Below are 18,604 nucleotides of genomic sequence, written 5' to 3' on the forward strand. Positions count from 1 at the left end.
GTACTAACGGCAGAATAAAGTAGAGACAGGTGAGATTTCAGAGGTCTGTCATTTCTAAGTTAAAAGTAAGTGGTTGCCGAGAACCAACATCACAATCATTGCAGACTAGGCCTGGAAAAGAGTCCCGGCCACCTGAGAAGAGTCCTGGTTATCCATGAATTCCTGCTCTCCTCGCCCACCTGCTGATGATTAAGTCTTCTACCTCGTTTTCTCCCTTTCTGTCTAGGAGAGAACTGCCAATCATCAGCAGATGTGAGAGAGCAGGAGATGATGTATAACCAGGACTCTTCTCAGGTAGATCTGACTCTTCTCAAGGCCTGGTCTGTAATGATTATGATGCTGGTTCTCAGCAACCACTTACTTTTAGCTCATGAGTGACACACCGCTGACATCAGCATTTCTGTCACTATTTTATGCTGTCCTCTGTTGATGACGGGTTCCCATTAATAATGTACTTTTTGGGCAAGTTCACACCACTGGTTTTCAGTTTATTTTAATTTTTTCACATTTTTTTTTTAACATCTTTTTTTTTAACCACCTCAGCCCCCAGTGCTTAAACACCCTGAAAGACCAGGCCACTTTTTACACTTCTGACCTACACTACTTTCACCGTTTATTGCTCGGTCATGCAACTTACCACCCTAGAGTTGTTGCGATACCAAATTTTTGATTCGGTTTCGATACCATGAAAAAGTATTGCGATACTCGATACCATTCGATACCACGCGAAAAAAATAAACAAAAAAAGCCACGTGCATTCCTCATTTTTAAAAATGGCGAATCGCGCAGTTTTTATTTTATTTTTTCTGTTCCGGCATTCACCACCTAGATTTTTTTTTTATATTTTAATAGTTTGGACTTTTCTGACGTGGCGATGTAATATGTTTATTTATATATTTTATATGTGAAATTGGGAAAAGGGGGGTGATTTATACTTCATATTTTAGTGTTTTTTTTTTTTTTTCACTTTTTATTTAATAACTATTTCCCCCCTTAGGGGCTAGAACCTGGGATCTTTCATCCCTTTTCCTATTCACCCTGATAGATCTCTATCAGGGTGAATAGGACTCCACACTGTCCCTGCTGCTCTGTGCTTTGTGCACACAGCATCAGGGATGTTACCATGGCAACCAGGGCTTCTGTAGCGTCCTGGCTGCCATGGTAACCGATCGGAGCCCCAGGCTTACACAGCTGGGGCTCCGATCAGAAGCTGCCACTGCACCACCAATGAGGGGGAGTGGAGAGGTCCCTGTGGCCACTGCCACCAATGATTTTAATACTGGAGGGTTGAGAGGGGCCGGCGCACTGTGCCACCAATGATTTTAATGGGATGGGGGGATTGAGGGGGGGGGGGGGGCACACTGCACCACCAATGATTTTACCCCTTTATACAGGAGGCGGGTACTAGCAGATCAGCGGCAGTTAACTGCCGCTGATCGCAGCTCCCTGTCAGGGGCAGGGTGCCGGCAATGCGATTCTGCTGCCGGCACCCGCCTCCTGTATGTGTTAAAGACTGACTACTGTATATGAGTCCAGACTTTCACTATTAGGCCACACAGAGCGGCGCCCAGCGATGTCTCAGCACTCACCATTTAGTCCTGGGCGCCGCTCCGTTCGCCCGCAGTGCCCCATTACTGTCTCCTCTCCTGCTCCACATGCTGCTGATTACTATCGGAGCGATGGGAGGAGACATCAGCTTCACTAGTGGGCGTTCCTTCTCCCTGGCTGTAGCGCTGTCCAATCGCAGCGCAGGGAAAAGGAACGCCCACTAGTGAAGCTGATGTCTCCTCCCATCGCTCCGATAGTAATCAGCAGCATTGGTGGCGCAGTGCGCCCGCCCCTCCTCCGCCCCTCTCTTCTCATTGCCGCCCCTCCTCCGCCCCTCTCTTCTCATTGCCGCCCCTCCTCCGCCCCTCTCTTCTCATTGCCGCCCCTCCTCCGCCCCTCTCTTCTCATTGGTGGCAGCGGCAGCAGCACAGGGGGAGGGAGGACAGCTTCCTTCTCCCCGTGCTGCTGAGAGAGAACATGAGCGCGCCGATAGCAGCGCGCTCATGTTCAGAGATACTAGACTGCGCAGAAGCGCAGCCCAGTATCGAAAAAACGGAAATCCCGGTATCGTATCGATACCGGGACAAAAGTATCGATTGGGTATCGAAATTTCGATACCCGCAACAACCCTATACCACCCAAATGAATTTTACCTCCTTTTCTTCTCACTAATAGAGCTTTCATTTGGTGGTATTTCATTGCTGCTGACATTTTTACTTTTTTTGTTATTAATCGAAATTTAACGATTTTTTTTGCAAAAAAATGACATTTTTCACTTTCAGTTGTAAAATTTTGCAAAAAAAACGACATCCATATAGAAATTTTGCTCTAAATTTATAGTTCTACATGTCTTTGATAAAAAAAAAATGTTTGGGTAGAAAAAAAATGGTTTGGGTAAAAGTTATAGCGTTTACAAACTATGGTACAAAAATGTGAATTTCCGCTTTTGAAGCAGCTCTGACTTTCTGAGCACCTGTCATGTTTCCTGAGGTTCTACAATGCCCAGACAGTACAAACACCCCACAAATGACCCCATTTCTGAAAGTACACACCCTAAGGTATTCGCTGATGGGCATAGTGAGTTCATAGAACTTTTTATTTTTTGTCACAAGTTAGCGGAAAATGATGATTTTTTTTTTTTTTTTTTTTTTTTCTTACAAAGTCTCATATTCCACTAACTTGTGACAAAAAATAAAAAGTTCTATGAACTCACTATGCCCATCAGCGAATACCTTGGGGTCTCTTCTTTCCAAAATGGGGTCACTTGTGGGGTAGTTATACTGCCCTGGCATTCTAGGGGCCCAAATGTGTGGTAAGGAGTTTGAAATCAAATTCAGTAAAAATTGACCTGTGAAATCCGAAAGGTGCTCTTTGGAATATGGGCCCCTTTGCCCACCTAGGCTGCAAAAAAGTGTCACACATCTGGTATCCCCGTACTCAGGAGAAGTTGAGGAATGTGTTTTGGGGTGTCTTTTTACATATACCCATGCTGGGTGAGAGAAATATCTTGGCAAAAGACAACTTTTCCCATTTTTTTTATACAAAGTTGTCATTTGACCAAGATATTTATCTCACCCAGCATGGGTATATGTAAAAAGACACCCCAAAACACATTCCTCAACTTCTCCTGAGTACGGGGATACCAGATGTGTGACACTTTTTTGCAGCCTAGGTGGGCAAAGGGGCCCATATTCCAAAGAGCACCTTTCGGATTTCACAGGTCAATTTTTACTGAATTTGATTTCAAACTCCTTACCACACATTTGGGCCCCTAGAATGCCAGGGCAGTATAACTACCCCACAAGTGACCCCATTTTGGAAAGAAGAGACCCCAAGGTATTCGCTGATGGGCATAGTGAGTTCATGGAAGTTTTTATTTTTTGTCACAAGTTAGTGGAATATGAGACTTTGTAAGAAAAAAAAAAAAAAAAAATCATCATTTTCCACTAACTTGTGACAAAAAATAAAAAATTCTAGGAACTTGCCATGCCCCTCACGGAATACCTTGGGGTGTCTTCTTTCCAAAATGGGGTCACTTGTGGGGTAGTTATACTGCCCTGGCATTTTCCAGGGGCCCTAATGTCTGGTAAGTAGGTAAATGACCTGTGAAATCTGAAAGGTGCTCTTTGGAATGTGGGCCCCTTTGCCCACCTAGGCTGCAAAAAAGTGTCACACATCTGGTATCTCCGTACTCAGGAGAAGGTGGGGAATGTGTTTTGGGGTGTCATTTTACATATACCCATGCTGGGTGAGATAAATATCTTGGCAAAAGACAACTTTTCCCATTTTTTTTATACAAAGTTGGCATTTGACCAAGATATTTATCTCACCCAGCATGGGTATATGTAAAATGACACCCCAAAACATATTCCCCAACTTCTGCTGAATACGGAGATACCACATGTGTGACACTTTTTTGCAGCCTAGGTGGGCAAAGGGGCCCAAATTCCTTTTAGGAGGGCATTTTTAGACATTTGGATACCAGACTTCTTCTCACGCTTTGGGGCCCCTAAAATGCCAGGGCAGTATAAATACCCCACATGTGACCCCATTTTGGAAAGAAGACACCCCAAGGTATTCAATGAGGGGCATGGCGAGTTCATAGAAAAAAAATAATTTTGGCACAAGTTAGCGGAAATTGATTTTTTTGATTTTGTTCTCACAAAGTCTCCCTTTCCGCTAACTTGGGACAAAAATTTCAATCTTTCATGGACTCAATATGCCCCTCAGCGAATACCTTGGGGTGTCTTCTTTCCAAAATGGTGTTATTTGTGGGGTGTTTGTACTGCCCTGGCATTTGAGGGTCTCCACAATCATTACATGTATGCCCAGCATTAGGAGTTTCTGCTATTCTCCTTATATTGAGCATACGGGTAATGAGATTTTTTTTTTCCGTTCAGCCTCTGGGCTGAAAGAAAAAAATGAACGGCACAGATTTCTTCATTCGCATCGATCAATGTGGATGAAAAAATCTCTGCCAAAAAAAAAAAAAGGAGGGGAAAGGCGTCTGCCAGGACATAGGAGCTCCGCCCAACATCCATACCCACTTCAGCTCGTATGCCCTGGCAAACCAGATTTCTCCATTCACATCAATCGATGTGGATGAATAAATCATTGCCGGGATTTTTTTTTTTATATATACAAAGTGTTTGCCAAAGTATATGAACACCGCCACCTCCTCAGCTCATATGCCTCGGCAAACATATCTTTTACTGCAGAGGAGAAATCTCGTCTTGCAGCGCCGCATACACCGACTTGCGTGTAATCTGACAGCAGCGCAATGCTTCTGTCAGAATGCACATCAGTGCTGCAGCTAGTCGATCGGTTGGTCCACCTGAAAGGTAAAAAAACAAAACAAAAAAGAAAAAACCAGGCCGCAACGCAATAAATTTATTAACTGTTGAACAGAACATAGAAACTTTTTTTTAACTTTTTTAACTGAACGTTTAACTTTTTTACTTACCGGTAATTTTTTTTTTGTTTAGTTTTTTTTACCTTTATAGAACAAACCTCTCCTTCCCCATGGGACAATGTGCAAAGCGCAAATTGCCCAAAGATGTGGCGAAGTACATTATGCACTTTATCCCAGGTGAAAGGAGAGGTTTGCAGCAGCTGTGAGTAAAAGGGCCCTAATAGCCCTGTGTGCCTGTCCTGTGAGATGCAATCCCTATGCTAGGTGTACCTGTGTGTGGTACTTCCGGAAACACTCACCAAAGCATAGGGCAGGGTGGTCAGGACAGTCAGGACAGAAATAGCGGGTGTCACGCCTTATTCCACTCCTGCTACAGACACGACATTTTTTTCGGGGTGGCGGTTGGGTTGAGGTACCAGCAACGACACTGGGGAAATGTCGCTCGTGTAGACGGCTAACTACACTGGTGGATGGGGCCACGGAACCTCCTGGGTAAAGGAGGTTCTCGATGATCTCTTCCTGGAATTTGAGGAAAGATCGTGTTCTCCCAGCCTTACTGTAGAGAACAAAACTATTGTACAGCGCCAATTGAATTAAATATACAGACACCTTCTTATACCAGCGTCTGGTTCTGCGGGAAACTAAATAGGGAGCCAACATCTGGTCATTGAAGTCCACCCCTCCCATGAGCGCATTATAGTCGTGGACTGAGAGGGGCTTTTCAATGACACGGGTTGCCCTTTCAATTTGGATTGTCGTGTCTGCGTGAATGGAGGAGAGCATGTAAACGTCACGCTTGTCTCTCCATTTCACCGCGAGCAGTTCTTCGTTACACAAGGCAGCCCTCTCCCCCCTTGCAAGACGGGTGGTTACAAGCCGTTGGGGGAAGCCCACGCGACTAGTTCGCGCGGTGCCACAGGCGCAAATCCGTTCTAGAAACAAATGCCTAAAGAGGGCCACACTTGTGTAGAAATTGTCCACATAAAGATGGTACCCCTTGCCGAATAAGGGTGACACCAAGTCCCAGACTGTCTTCCCACTGCTCCCCAGGTAGTCAGGGCAACCGACCGGCTCCAGGGTCTGATCTTTTCCCTCATAGATCCGAAATTTGTGGGTATAGCCTGTGGCCCTTTCACAGAGCTTATACAATTTGACCCCATACCGGGCACGCTTGCTTGGGATGTATTGTTTGAAGCCAAGGCGCCCGGTAAAATGTATTAGGGACTCGTCTACGCAGATGTTTTGCTCAGGGGTATACAAATCTGCAAATTTCTGGTTGAAATGGTCTATGAGGGGCCGAATTTTGTGGAGCCGGTCAAAAGCTGGGTGGCCTCTGGGACGGGAGGTGGTGTTGTCGCTAAAATGCAGGAAACGTAGGATGGTCTCAAATCGTGTCCTGGACATAGCAGCAGAGAACATGGTCATGTGATGAATTGGGTTCGTGGACCAATATGACCGCAATTCATGCTTTTTAGTTAGACCCATGTTGAGGAGAAGGCCCAAAAAAATTTTAATTTCGGAAACTTGGACTGGTTTCCACCGGAAAGACTGGGCATAAGAGCTTCCCGGGTTGGCGGATATAAATTGTGTGGCATACCGATTTGTTTCTGCCACGACTAAGTCCAAGAGCTCCGCAGTCAAGAACAGCTCAAAAAATCCCAGGGCCGAACCGATTTGAGCCGTCTCAACCCGAACTCCAGACTGGGCGGTGAAAGGGGGAACTACAGGTGCGGCTGAAGTTGGTGACTGCCAATCAGGGTTTGCCAGCACCTCAGGGATTCTAGGGGCTCTACGGGCCTGTCTGCGCGGTGGCTGCGACGGGGTAACTAGTGCACGTGCCACCGTACCAGCTTCAACTGCCCTTCTGGTGCTCGCCACGTCACCATGTTGTACGGCAGTGCTGGTACTAGGTCCAGGAAGGGCTGCGCTGCTGGTGTATGCCTCACCACGTGATCCGGCAGCGACAGCCCCACTCTGCTGCTCTTGAAGCGGATCCTGCATAACCTGTGGTCTAGCGACACGGGGCCGGGTACGCCTGGTGCTGCCAGGGACCTCCACCTCCTCGTCCGAACTTTGGGTCAGAGAGCCACTGCTTTCCACAGGTTCATATTCTGACCCGCTAGATTCGTCAGATGAGGGTTCCCACTCCTCATCCGACTGGGTCAGAATCCTGTAGGCCTCTTCAGAAGAATACCCCCTGTTTGACATTTTGGACTACTAAATTTAGGGGTATTCCCTGAGACTACCCAAGAAAAAAAGCAAACCTGTCTTACAAAGGGGAGGCTAGCGAAGTACCGGAGGCTGCTGCGGTTGATAAAAAATATCAAAACTGATTTTTTTATCGCCGCAGTGCTTGTAAAGTGAATGTGCAGTGATCAAAAAACAAAATTTTTTTTGTCACTGCGGTGGGGCGGGCGTGGGTGAACGCACGTGTGGGCGACCGATCAGGCCTGATCGGGCAAACACTGCGTTTTGGGTGGAGGGCGAACTAAAGTGACACTAATACTATTATAGATCTGACCGTGATCAGTTTTGATCACTTACAGATACTATAAAAGTACAAATGCTGATTAGCGATACGCTAATCAGCGAATAAAAGTGACTGCGGTGCGGTGGGCTGGGCGCTAACTGACGCTAACTACCTAACCAAGGGGCCTAAACTATCCCTAAAACCTAACAGCCAATACTAGTGAAAAAAAAAAAGTGACAGTTTACACTGATCACTTTTTTTCCTTTCAATAGTGATTGACAGGGGCGATCAAAGGGGTGATCAAAGGGTTAATTGGGGTGCAGGGGGGTGATCTGGGGCTAAAGTGTGGTGTTGGTGCTACTCACTGTGAAGTCTGCTCCTGTGCTGGATCCAACCGACGAAAAGGACCAGCAGAGGAGCAGACAAGCCATATAACAGATCATATTTACTAATATGATCTGTTATCTGGCTTCTGATTCGATTTTTTGAAAATCGCCAGCCTGCCAGCCAATGATCGTTGCTGGCAGGCTGGTGACGAAATACTTCTTTAACTTTTGCCGGCCCGCGATGCGCATGCGCGGGCCGGCAATGCACGAAATCTCGCGTCTCGCGAGAGGACGCACCGGCGCGTCCACCCAGAACAACAGGACCGCCGCAAAGACGCAATCCTGCGTACGGCGGTCCTGAGGTGGTTAAGGTTGTTCACTTCAATACAAAGCTGCATTTTCAGCGTGAGGTTTTTGATGTGGATCTGTGCCAGAAAAGTTCAGAAAACGCACAAATAACGCATGGACTTACATGGAGCTGTTTTTTAACGCTTCGCATTCATTCCAGCATTGATTCTTCCCCAAGATGGGGCATGCTGCTTCTTTTTTCCACACCTCTTTTACAAGTGCTACTTCCCATTTTGATTTTGGGGCAGGTGCATTGTATGATGTAGAAACTAGTGGGCTGTGGGCACTAAAAACCCCCCTCCTGAAATGTACTTTACACCGTGTCATTACATAGGATGGCATCTTGCTATATCTAGCAAACTAGTGCCGGATGAAAGCCAGTTATTTGCAGATGGGACAAGTATTGCGGAGTGAATGACACTCGACACCAATGGAGTTTAGTCATTTACTCCTCAGGGCGCGCTGGAGGGACCGGTCTGCAATATTTAACCTATATAGACGCTCAGGTTAAAAGTCCATTTGTGTAATAAACCAAATGCTAAATCTATGAGCTTGAGGACTAAAAAGTGCAAGTTAGTGCAACCAATCAAATCATATCTTTCATTCTGAAATCTTCTGTGGTAAAATGAAAGTTGTCATGTGGTCGGTTGCTGTGGGCAGTGTGCTTCTCTGAGGCCCTCGGTGCCTGTACAGCGGCCATGTTATCTGACAGATTGGAGAGCGCTGACTGTTGCTCTTACACAGGGTTAATCCGTATTAAAATAACAAGCATTCATGGTTTTATAATGAGCAGTTTTTTACTTTCACATTTTTTTCTTAATTGTTCCAACTCATGTTCAGCAACAAATTTGTTGGCCTAATTCTTAATGCTGCTGGCTGGCATGTGACTCTGGTAAGGCTGTGTATAACCCCTTACCCTCCCATTCCTCAGGGGGGAATTTGTCATTAAGGGACATTTTTAAGTCCATTTTGCTTGAGTCTGCCTTGTATCCCCTAGTTTGTGCTACAGTTATCAAAGGTCACATATTGTGTGATAAATTTGGCTTTTGATACCTCAGAGACCTCCACCGATCGCTAGAACAAGGAGAGAGAAGCGCACACATCACGCGCTCTCTCCTCGCTCAATTGAAAGTCTGTGGGCATGTCTCGATTCCATCCTCTGCAGTGAGGAGTGTCATTTCAAAGTGGTTCCAGAGATTAGTATGGGTCTCGGTGCTCAGACCACCATAGATCCAACCTTTTCATATGTCTCTGACGTATCAAAATGTTGCCAATAATCTTTTTGTCTAGAGATGTTACTCCACTTTTTGTATAGCATCCCTTACTGGAGTGACCACCCTCCTGTTCAGTAAATGACCCCCACAGTGTTTCTGGGCAACCCCTTTATAAGGGTCACACAGTAATAAGCTGGTAAAGGGGTGTCCTACTGCTGGGACCATCAGTGATAAGTTTTCTGTTGTGGAACCTGGCTGCAAATATTCCTTTGCCGTGCCACCAAAACGGCCACATTTCTGTGACCGACTGCTGCTCATGTGATCCAAACGCATTATCATAGAGATCTATGGTGCGGTGATTTCCAGCCCGGCCTCGGGTCTACTCTCCTGTACTGACAGCCTTTAATTACGGGCCTGGTTGAGCAGGAGCTGGAAGCATCATAATTCCCTGTGATGCCGTGTGTTTAGCTTACAAACATGAGCTGCATCATAGTGATCTATGAAGCTGTGCGTGCCAACCCAACCGCGGGCCTGTCGTCGTCCTGAGTCCTCTCCTGCATAACGGGACGGATCCGTTTTGCAGCCCATAGACTTCTATTATGACGGAATGCCTCCTAAAGGCATTCTGTTATGCATTCCGTCATAGAATTGCGTTATAGTCCGTGGTAACGGAATCCATAACGCAATTCTGCTTTTACCAGTAAACAAACCACAAACAAATTTCATAAGTGGAAATTTTGCTCATCTCTAATACATTAGTAAGTGCCTGGTATTAACTTTCTCTACATGATAAATGCTACATGCTTAAGGGGGACAACCCATTTAAAGGGGCATTCCTATCTGGTGCATTGATTTCAAGTCACTTGGACATGCCATCAATGTCTGATAAGAGTCCCACATCCGGCCACCCACCGTTCACTGCTGTGGGAGTTCTGAAAATATCCATGCACTGGCTTGGCTATTTCCAGCTGACCGATAGCGGTGAATACAGAGGTAGCTGCGCCTGCGCAGTGTGCCCTCCACTCACGGCTTTGGCACTTGCAAAACTAGCAGACCACACTTGCTCAGCTATTTTTTTGAACTCTCATAGTGATGGATGGCGAGCATGCTGTGTTCTCCTTCATTTTGGGTGCCCTGATCTCTAGATGGGTGCCACCTCTGAGACCTTCAGCTATCTGACATTAATTTGAGATCACTAGGATATGCCATCAATGTCCCATATGGGCCAACCGCTTTAACTGGATTTTTTTTTTCAAGGTTTTCTAAGCACCTCCATTAAGTTTTGGTATGCAGCATTTTGTATAATGGTTTCATTTTTGTGTGGGCTCTTTCTGATTCAGCATTTTCTTTGCTTTTACTGATAACGGCAGACACGGGCTTTCCCCTGTGATAACTTGTTGTTCCAGTTTTCTTCATATTACATTAGGGATGGGTCAGAATGAAGTGACAATAAGTCATTTTTAGCTGGATCAGCGCTGAAGGTTCCCATTGTTTGACTGCTGGTACTTGGTTACATGGAGTGTATGGAGAGATCAAGGTGGAAAAATCCACTCTGCGGGCAGAAATTGATTGCCTCTAAAACGTTGGCGTGATTTAGAAATTTTTGTCTTTTCTCTAATTCTTCGTCCATAGTAACAGTAACATTTCTTCTCGCTCGCAGGTCAGCTGAATTGCATCAGTTTTTCACGACAAGAAGAAGACTACTTGAAGGTGATTGTTCACTGTCGGCCATGTCTGTTTGTCCTGGGACAGAACTGCGCTGCTAAAAGCCGAATGGTTAATGCACTTTTAGGGGATCACCTTTTACCAGTTGGCGTGTGTTGCAACCCGGAAACCTGTAAGAGGAGGCGCATCCGTTTTAGGCATGGGCAACAGACGCTGGTGAGCTTGTCATTACCGGACCAGTATGAACTAGTTCATCAGCTAGTAGCCCATCAGGGCAAGTGGCATACCATTCCTGATGAAGACTTGGAGGTGCCAGAGGACGAGGAGGACCCTGCACACAGGCTGGCAGAGTTAGAGGTGACTCTGCCTCATCAATTGCTTCAGGTAGGTATCCAGTCTCGTGAACTTTATGTGGCTTTGCCAAGAGTCGTCTTCTGTTAGAAATGGAAAAATGTATAACATCCCCTCCTTGCGATGGGAAATTAATGTACTATGCCAGGACCTTCACTTCCTTTAGATTGCAGTGATCACTTACCGCTAAAAACTGCACTGCAGGTATTTTAAAGGGTTTTCTGAGACTTTTCTACTGATGTACATATTATCCAGAGGATAGGTCATTAGTATCTGATCGTTGGGGGTTAGACACCCGGGACCTCCTTCTAATCAGCTGTTTGAGAAGGCAGTTGTGCTCACAGTAGCGCCACAGCCTTCTCTCAGCCCACCAAGCACAGCGCCTAGGCCAATAAAAGTGACGTCACATGGTCTAGATTAAGCTGTGAGAATGCCGTGACCCTACTGCGAGCACCAGTGCCTCTCAAACAGCTGATCAGCGGGGGTCCCATGTGTCAAACCCCCACCAATCAGTTACTGATGACCTATCCAAAGCTTAGGCCATAAGTAGTAAAGTCTCAAAGCCCCTTTTATATTCTGCGGTGTTCTACACATAGTGCTTTTCTATGCAGGAAGGGAAAAATAACCCTTTTCATGCAGAAAAACGCCATACTAATCCTCCTAAAATATGCCAATGTTTGTTCGGCTTCAGTGGCTGTGTTCCAGCACTATTCTTAGATACAGTTGTTAAGGTTTTAACCAAATAACCTGTTATATACTTTTACACATTTTCATGGCTTCTGCTTGTTGTCAGTGAATGTAGTATATTTTTGTTCAAACCCAGAAGCTAAAATTCTGTTCTAATACTGTCTACGGCCACGTTCACATTCAGTGTTTCATCAGTGATTCCTGTCAGGCCTCATGCACATGGCCGTGGCCGTATTGCGGCCCGCAAACAGCGGGTCCGCAATATGCGGGTACCGGCCGTGTGCTCCCTGCATCACGGATGTGGACCCATTCACTTGAATGGGTCCGCAATCCAGAGCTGCGGTGCGGAACGAAGACATGGAAGCACTACAGAGTGCTTCCGTGGTTTTGCTGTCTCTGCACTGCAAAAAAATGTTCTGTTGTTTTGCGGTGCGGACGGATCACGGACCCATTCAAGTTGAATGGGTCTCGATTAGTCCCGGCCGCCTCACGGATGTTGCCTGTGCATTGGGGACCGCAAATTGCGGTCCCCAAAGCACAGAACTGTCGCACAACGGTCGTGTGCATGAGGCCTCAGTGATTGTGAGACAAAACCAGTAGTGGATGCTACACAGAGATGAGGCATAATGGAAAGCAAACTGGTTTTGGCTCAATCTCTTATGGAAATCACTGATCAAACACTGACTATGTGAACATTGCCTAACTGATGCAGGTACAGGACTTGGTCTTTCAAATGAGCGTGTCCTGTGCGGAAATCATGCTCTGTGAGTGTGCTTGATTTCCCGTTATGGACACTGCATCTGCATCTACTGAATTGTACTGGCATAATGCTGTGACTTATAATTCTGTAGAAGTAAGGTCAGGCAGAGACACACAGCATTATAAATCATGATAATGCTGTGTCCTCCTAAGAAATGAGCAGTGTGCATAATGGGAAATCTCTTTCGCACAGGGGGCGTCACTTCCACACACGGTGTGCTCATCTGAAAGAGACCCAAAAGATCGGTCTCCTCTCCTGACGTAACTGTTTGAATTCTTCATGAAGTCTCTATTCTGGAGCAATCTTCTTACGACATTGCATTTCCTCCTAGGAATTTATAAAATCACTGGGTGTTATCAATTAAATTGTCTTTAATACATGAATGAGCTTTGATACATTTAGCAAGCCGTGTGAGCAGGATGAAGGGCGCACACACCTACCATGGCAGTAATGTATGGAAACACAATGCAGTACTGCTCTGTAATATGGAGCCTTAAAGGCATTGTCCTATGACAACAAGTTATCCACCATCTACAATTGTCTGATTCGTTGGGGCCTTGCTACAGGGCCCGTGCTGAGCCCTAGATTGGGAGCGTGTCCACTGCTCCATCCAGCTCTGTGGGAGCACTGGAGATAGCCAAGCCCTTGTACTTGGCTATCTTCGCCAGCCTTGTAGAGTTGTATGGAGCACTAGACTCGTGTGCGTTTCTGCTGCTTCATTGATGGAAGAGTGCCTCAGTGGTTGGACCCCCGCTGATCAGACCGTTATCTCTTATCCTGTGTCTTGGTGCAACCACTTTAAGGTGGCCTTACCCCTAAAGCCTCATTCACACGTCAGTGATTGTGAGCCAAAACCAGGATTGGAGCCTCCACAGACAGAAGGTATAAGGGAAAGATCTGCTCCTGTTCTGTGTTTAGAGCCGCAACTGGTTTTGGCTCTAAAATCACTGATCAAACGCTGACATGTAAGTGAGGCATAAGACGGCACATTCAGGCTCCCCCCCTTCCCCCAAACACATGCATGCTGGGTTCAGATCAGGGCGCATGTATGCGGAACAAAACCTGTCCAGGTGGCTTCTCTTCCTTGAGAACAAAAGGATCAGGCCTATTGAAAATCCAACATGCCTTACCCATCTTACTCCTGACATAGGCCGTTGGAGAATTGAAAATGGTGGTTTCATCTAATGTGTAGGGCCAGCTTTAGGGTGCGTTCACACATAGGTTTTTGCATTCTTAGTGGATATTTTGTGGTAAACACACCAGCTCCAGATGTTAGGTGACGGTCTGTGGGAGATTTTAAATGTAGGACACACACAGCTTTTTTTTTTTTTTTTTTTTTTCTTTGCTCCTATCATTTTTGTTAACGAAGTGGCGTTTTTTAGTGGGAAAACACACTGACCCATATTTATTATTTTGTCTGCACCTAAAATCTGTATAAAAACTGGCACGTTTTTCTGACATGCTTGAAAAGGGGACAGAGCTTATTAGAAAGTGTGTTGTATGTGGGAAAGGGGTAGTTGCCTAAGGTGCACCACTTTGCACCAAAATTGGCATAAAATTCTGTCTTGCAGTAAGGCTACTTTCACACTAGTGTTTTGGCTTTTCGTTGAGATCCGTTCAGGGCTCTTACAAGCGGTCCAAAACAGATCAGTTTTGCCCTAATGCATTCTGAATGGAAAAGGATCCGCTCAGAATGCATCAGTTTGTCTCCATTCAATCTCCATTCCGCTCTGGAGGCGGACACCAGAACGCTGCTTGCAGCGTTTTTCTGTCCGTCCTAGTATGCGGAGCCAAACGGATCTGTTCTGACACACAATGTAAGTCAATCAGGACGGATCCGTTTTCTATGACACAATCTGGCATAATAGAAAATGGATCCGTCCCCCATTGACTTTCAATGGTGTTTATGACTGATCCGTCATGGCTATATAAGACCTAATACAACCGGATCCGTTCATGGTGGATGCATGCGGTTGTATTATGGTAACGAAAGTGTTTTTGCAGATCCATGGCGGATCCGCAAAAAAACGCTAGTGTGAAAGTAGCCTAAGCCAACCAATAGTTATGTCCGTAAAACGTGTCTATTCCTGCACCAGATTTATCATGCAGCCTGATTCACCATGATAAATCTGGTGCAAGGATAGACTGCCTGTCCGCAATTTATAGGATATTGGTAATTTTTTAAATATTTTTTATATTTTTTTTTGCTTTATTTAAGTCTATGTGGAAAAACCCTCCACGTAAGGTGCGGAATGGCACAAACGGCAGGTCAATTTCCGCTTGGAAGAAAAGAAAGCAAAGTCTACTTGACATTTGACAAATCTCAATTTCTTCAATACAGTACCACAAAATCTGTTGGTACTGTATTATGCTGCATTTTTTTTTTCTGCATGAAAATCTGTAGGGGGCCATGCACAGATGAAGGCTTTTGGGTGCGAGTTTCAGAGCGGATTCGGTGCCTCCCATTGTTTTGCACGGCTAAGGGTTTTTGCCGCACAGTTTTCAAGACCGCAGCAAGAATCTACAGGTCCATTCTTGGCATAGTTACCACGTGGACCCCTCATAGCGCCGCAGCGAGAGCCTGCTCAAGGTTTAGCTTCATTCAATAGACCTAGTCCTAGAGCGGGTCCACGTGAAAACCCACGGTTGGCGTTTTCATGCAGTATTTGAAGCCAAAACAAAGGGTGGCTATTAAAGGAAACGGAACGTCTGTAGAAGACTACGCGCAGCATCTGACATTTCAGTGGGTTTGCAGTGCAAGTAACAACTTTTTAATATTTCCCATAGACTGTGATATTTGGTTCGTCCAGTTGCCCAGACGCACCACTTTCACAATGCTTGGTGTGGAGTAAGTGGGTTAGCCTTTGGATTTCAATGCCATGTTTGTAGTGCTGAATGTTTAGGAATATTCCTACTGTATTTGACCACTCTGCAAAATGAAGTCTCTAAACCCCCCTTCCTTTTTACTCTTAAAACTCCTTCTTTATTGCAGGAGCCCTGGGAGTAGTGGCACTTTAAGACTGATGTGGGCCATATTTCTCCTGTGACCTGTCTGTGTGGCCCTTGTCAGCATTTAGATTTACTGTGTGGATTTTGGCTTTGCCGTCCTCCACTCCCATTTCTCTCCCATGCATGTGATTGTCTCCTCCCTGGTAATGGGCAGAGGGCCCTTTGTTCCCACGGGACTGATTTTCTTCCCATAAAATAGTAGATATAAATTATTATTACTTACGTCCTGGAATGGTCTACAAATAAACATGTACATGGTAAGAACACGTCATCAGGATTTCTGGGAAGATGATGCCTACTATTGAGGGTGAAAATGTGGTGAGAGAACCATGCAAAGGTTGGTGTCACAGTCATGTCACTCATTGGCCTGTGCAGTTTTTTTTTTTGTGCTACTTTACCCAAAAAACCTCAGCTGTTAGAACGCACCATATAGGTAAAAATGCTAAAAACACAGATTTTGCCAGACTTTTCTTTTGGTTGAATAATAAATAAAATGGTGTCTGTTTGTATGCAGAAAATCCACATTAAATGTGCATCAAACCCACACTATTAATCACTTTTTTTTTTTTTTTTTTTTTTTTTGGTTTGGAAGGATGTGGGTATTTGTTGCAGATTTTCTGTTTTGTCAACATCCCCATTGAAGTCTATGGGGAAAACTACAATATTTAGGGTGCCCAAAATGACTACCGGTACATGCTGTGGATTTTTTTATTTTTTTTTTAAAGCCACATGGCAGGTAAATTTCCGCACAGAAAAAATTTGTCAGATCTCATTCACTTTGCTGCTATTGTATTAGGGCTCCTGCCCACAACTGTTGGTGTTTAGCGGTCGGCAAATTGTGTATCTGCAAAACTCAGACTGGCCATGTGCATTCTGTATTTTGCGGAACGGAAGGGCTTGCCCCTAATAGAGTCCTATCCTGGTCCGTAATATAGACAATAATAGATGTTATAATTTTTTTAAATTTTTTGTGTAACGGCCATGTGGACATACAGATACGGAGTCATTTTTTGAGGCCCAAAAAATATGTTCATGTGCTCCAGCCCTTATGTTGCTGTATTTTCCACATGAAAATCCGCTCAGAAAAACACTTGTAATCTGCATCTTGGGCAGGTCGCCTGCGGTTCACTTTTCACAGGCCGTAACAAGTGCCAATTGTGGATTAAAAGCAGTCAATAGGCGCTCGTTTAAAGGGAACCTGTCACGTTGAACATGGTGTCTGAGCTGCAGGCAGCCTGTTATATATCAGTCTGCTCAGCTCCTCCTGATCTATAAGACCACCTCTTTGACTTGAAAAGCTAAAACAAGCTGAAATTTAAATGTATAAATTACAAGATTTACTGAATCCCTAGAACTACATATCAGTCTGCTCAGCTCCTCCTGCTCTAGAACAGGCTGCCTGCAGCTCAGCCACCATGTTCAACATGACTGGTTCCCTTTAAAAGGCCTTGTATATAAGGTTTTGCCGTACGTTCACACAACAGATTTTTTTAATATCTGCCTCAGCATGGAACCTGCTTTTTTTTTTATTTTTTATTTATTTTTATTAATTTTTTAAAAGGCTTTTTTTTTTTTTTTTACGTGTTTTTGTGCAAAACTGCATTTACTTATAGTGCTTTGTTGCAAAAAAGCACAAACCTAAAACAGCAATTTCCCCCCCCGCTTTTCATTCATTTCAGTTGGAGATTTAGCATGGATTCCGTGCCAAGATAGGGCATGGTGCTTCTTTTTTCTGGCGTGATATCAACATGGTTGCTTCCCATTGAAATTAATAGGAAGCTGCTTGGAGTCATTTCTGGTGCTGAAACTGATGCGGAAAACGTGTGAAAATCAGCGCCTCTCCCTGAGTGTCATTTAGCTGCATTGAACTGGACTCTCCCAGTGCTGGTCTCCTAAATGGGAACTCCTAAGCCTGTGATGGCTAACCTCTGGCACTCCAGCTGCGGTAAAACTACAACGCCCAAGATGCACACTTGCTTGGCTGTTCTCAGAACTCCATAGAAATGAATGGAGCATGCTGGGAGTTGTAGTTTCACCACAGCTGGAGTGCCGGAGGTTAGCCATCACTGTCCTAGGAGAAGCACTTCTAGTCCTGACGGCTTCTCTCCCTTGATTTGAGCATGTTGAAAAATCACACAAGGCAGATTCCACAGCAGAATTAGTTAGGTTAACATGGGAAGAGGTGAACTCCGTTGTGGAAATCTGCAGCACAAGGGCTTATGCGCACGAACGTGTGTGCACGCCGTTTGCGCATGCAGACCCATTGACTTGAGTGGGTCCGTGACCGCAAGAGACAGTCCGCACTGCACAAAATTAGGACATGCACTGCTCCATATCTTGCAGGTCCGCATCCGTGATAAGGAGTGCACAGGACCGGCGCCCGTACATTGCGGACCCGCTGTATAAGGGGACGCAATAAAAGCACGGGGCACACACGTTTGTGTGCATGAGTCCTAAATTTAAAGTACTGCAGATTTAAAATCCTCGTGGATTGGCCTAGTTGGCATAACCTAGGAGCCTAAGGTCCCTTTCACACGAGCGGGTTTTCCGCGTGGGTGCAATGTGTGACGTGAACGCATAGCACCCGCACTGAATCCTGACCCATTCATTTCAATGGGTCTGTGTACATGAGCGTTGTTTTTCACGCATCAGTTCTGCGTTGCGTGAAAATCGCAGCATGTTCTATATTCTGTGTTTTTCACGCAGCCCTGGCCCCATAGAAGTGAATGGGGCTGCGTGAAAAACGCATTGCATCCGCAAGCAAGTGCGGGTGCGATGTGTTTTTCACTGATGGTTGCTAAGAGATGTTGTTTG

General features: G+C 45.4%; 1 protein-coding gene across 1 annotated transcript in view; it reads left to right on the forward strand.

Moving 5' to 3' along the window:
• The window catches only part of DSTYK (dual serine/threonine and tyrosine protein kinase), a 103,419-nt gene that overhangs the window by 40,264 nt on the left and 44,551 nt on the right, over positions 1-18,604 (forward strand). The window contains exon 2 of the mRNA XM_040423984.1: positions 10,979-11,367. Within this exon, the coding sequence (XP_040279918.1) occupies positions 10,979-11,367 (389 nt within the window). The remainder of the gene's footprint in view (positions 1-10,978; positions 11,368-18,604) is intronic.

This window comes from Bufo bufo, chromosome 3 (genome assembly GCF_905171765.1).
Source record: "Bufo bufo chromosome 3, aBufBuf1.1, whole genome shotgun sequence".
Taxonomy (NCBI): domain Eukaryota; kingdom Metazoa; phylum Chordata; class Amphibia; order Anura; family Bufonidae; genus Bufo; species Bufo bufo.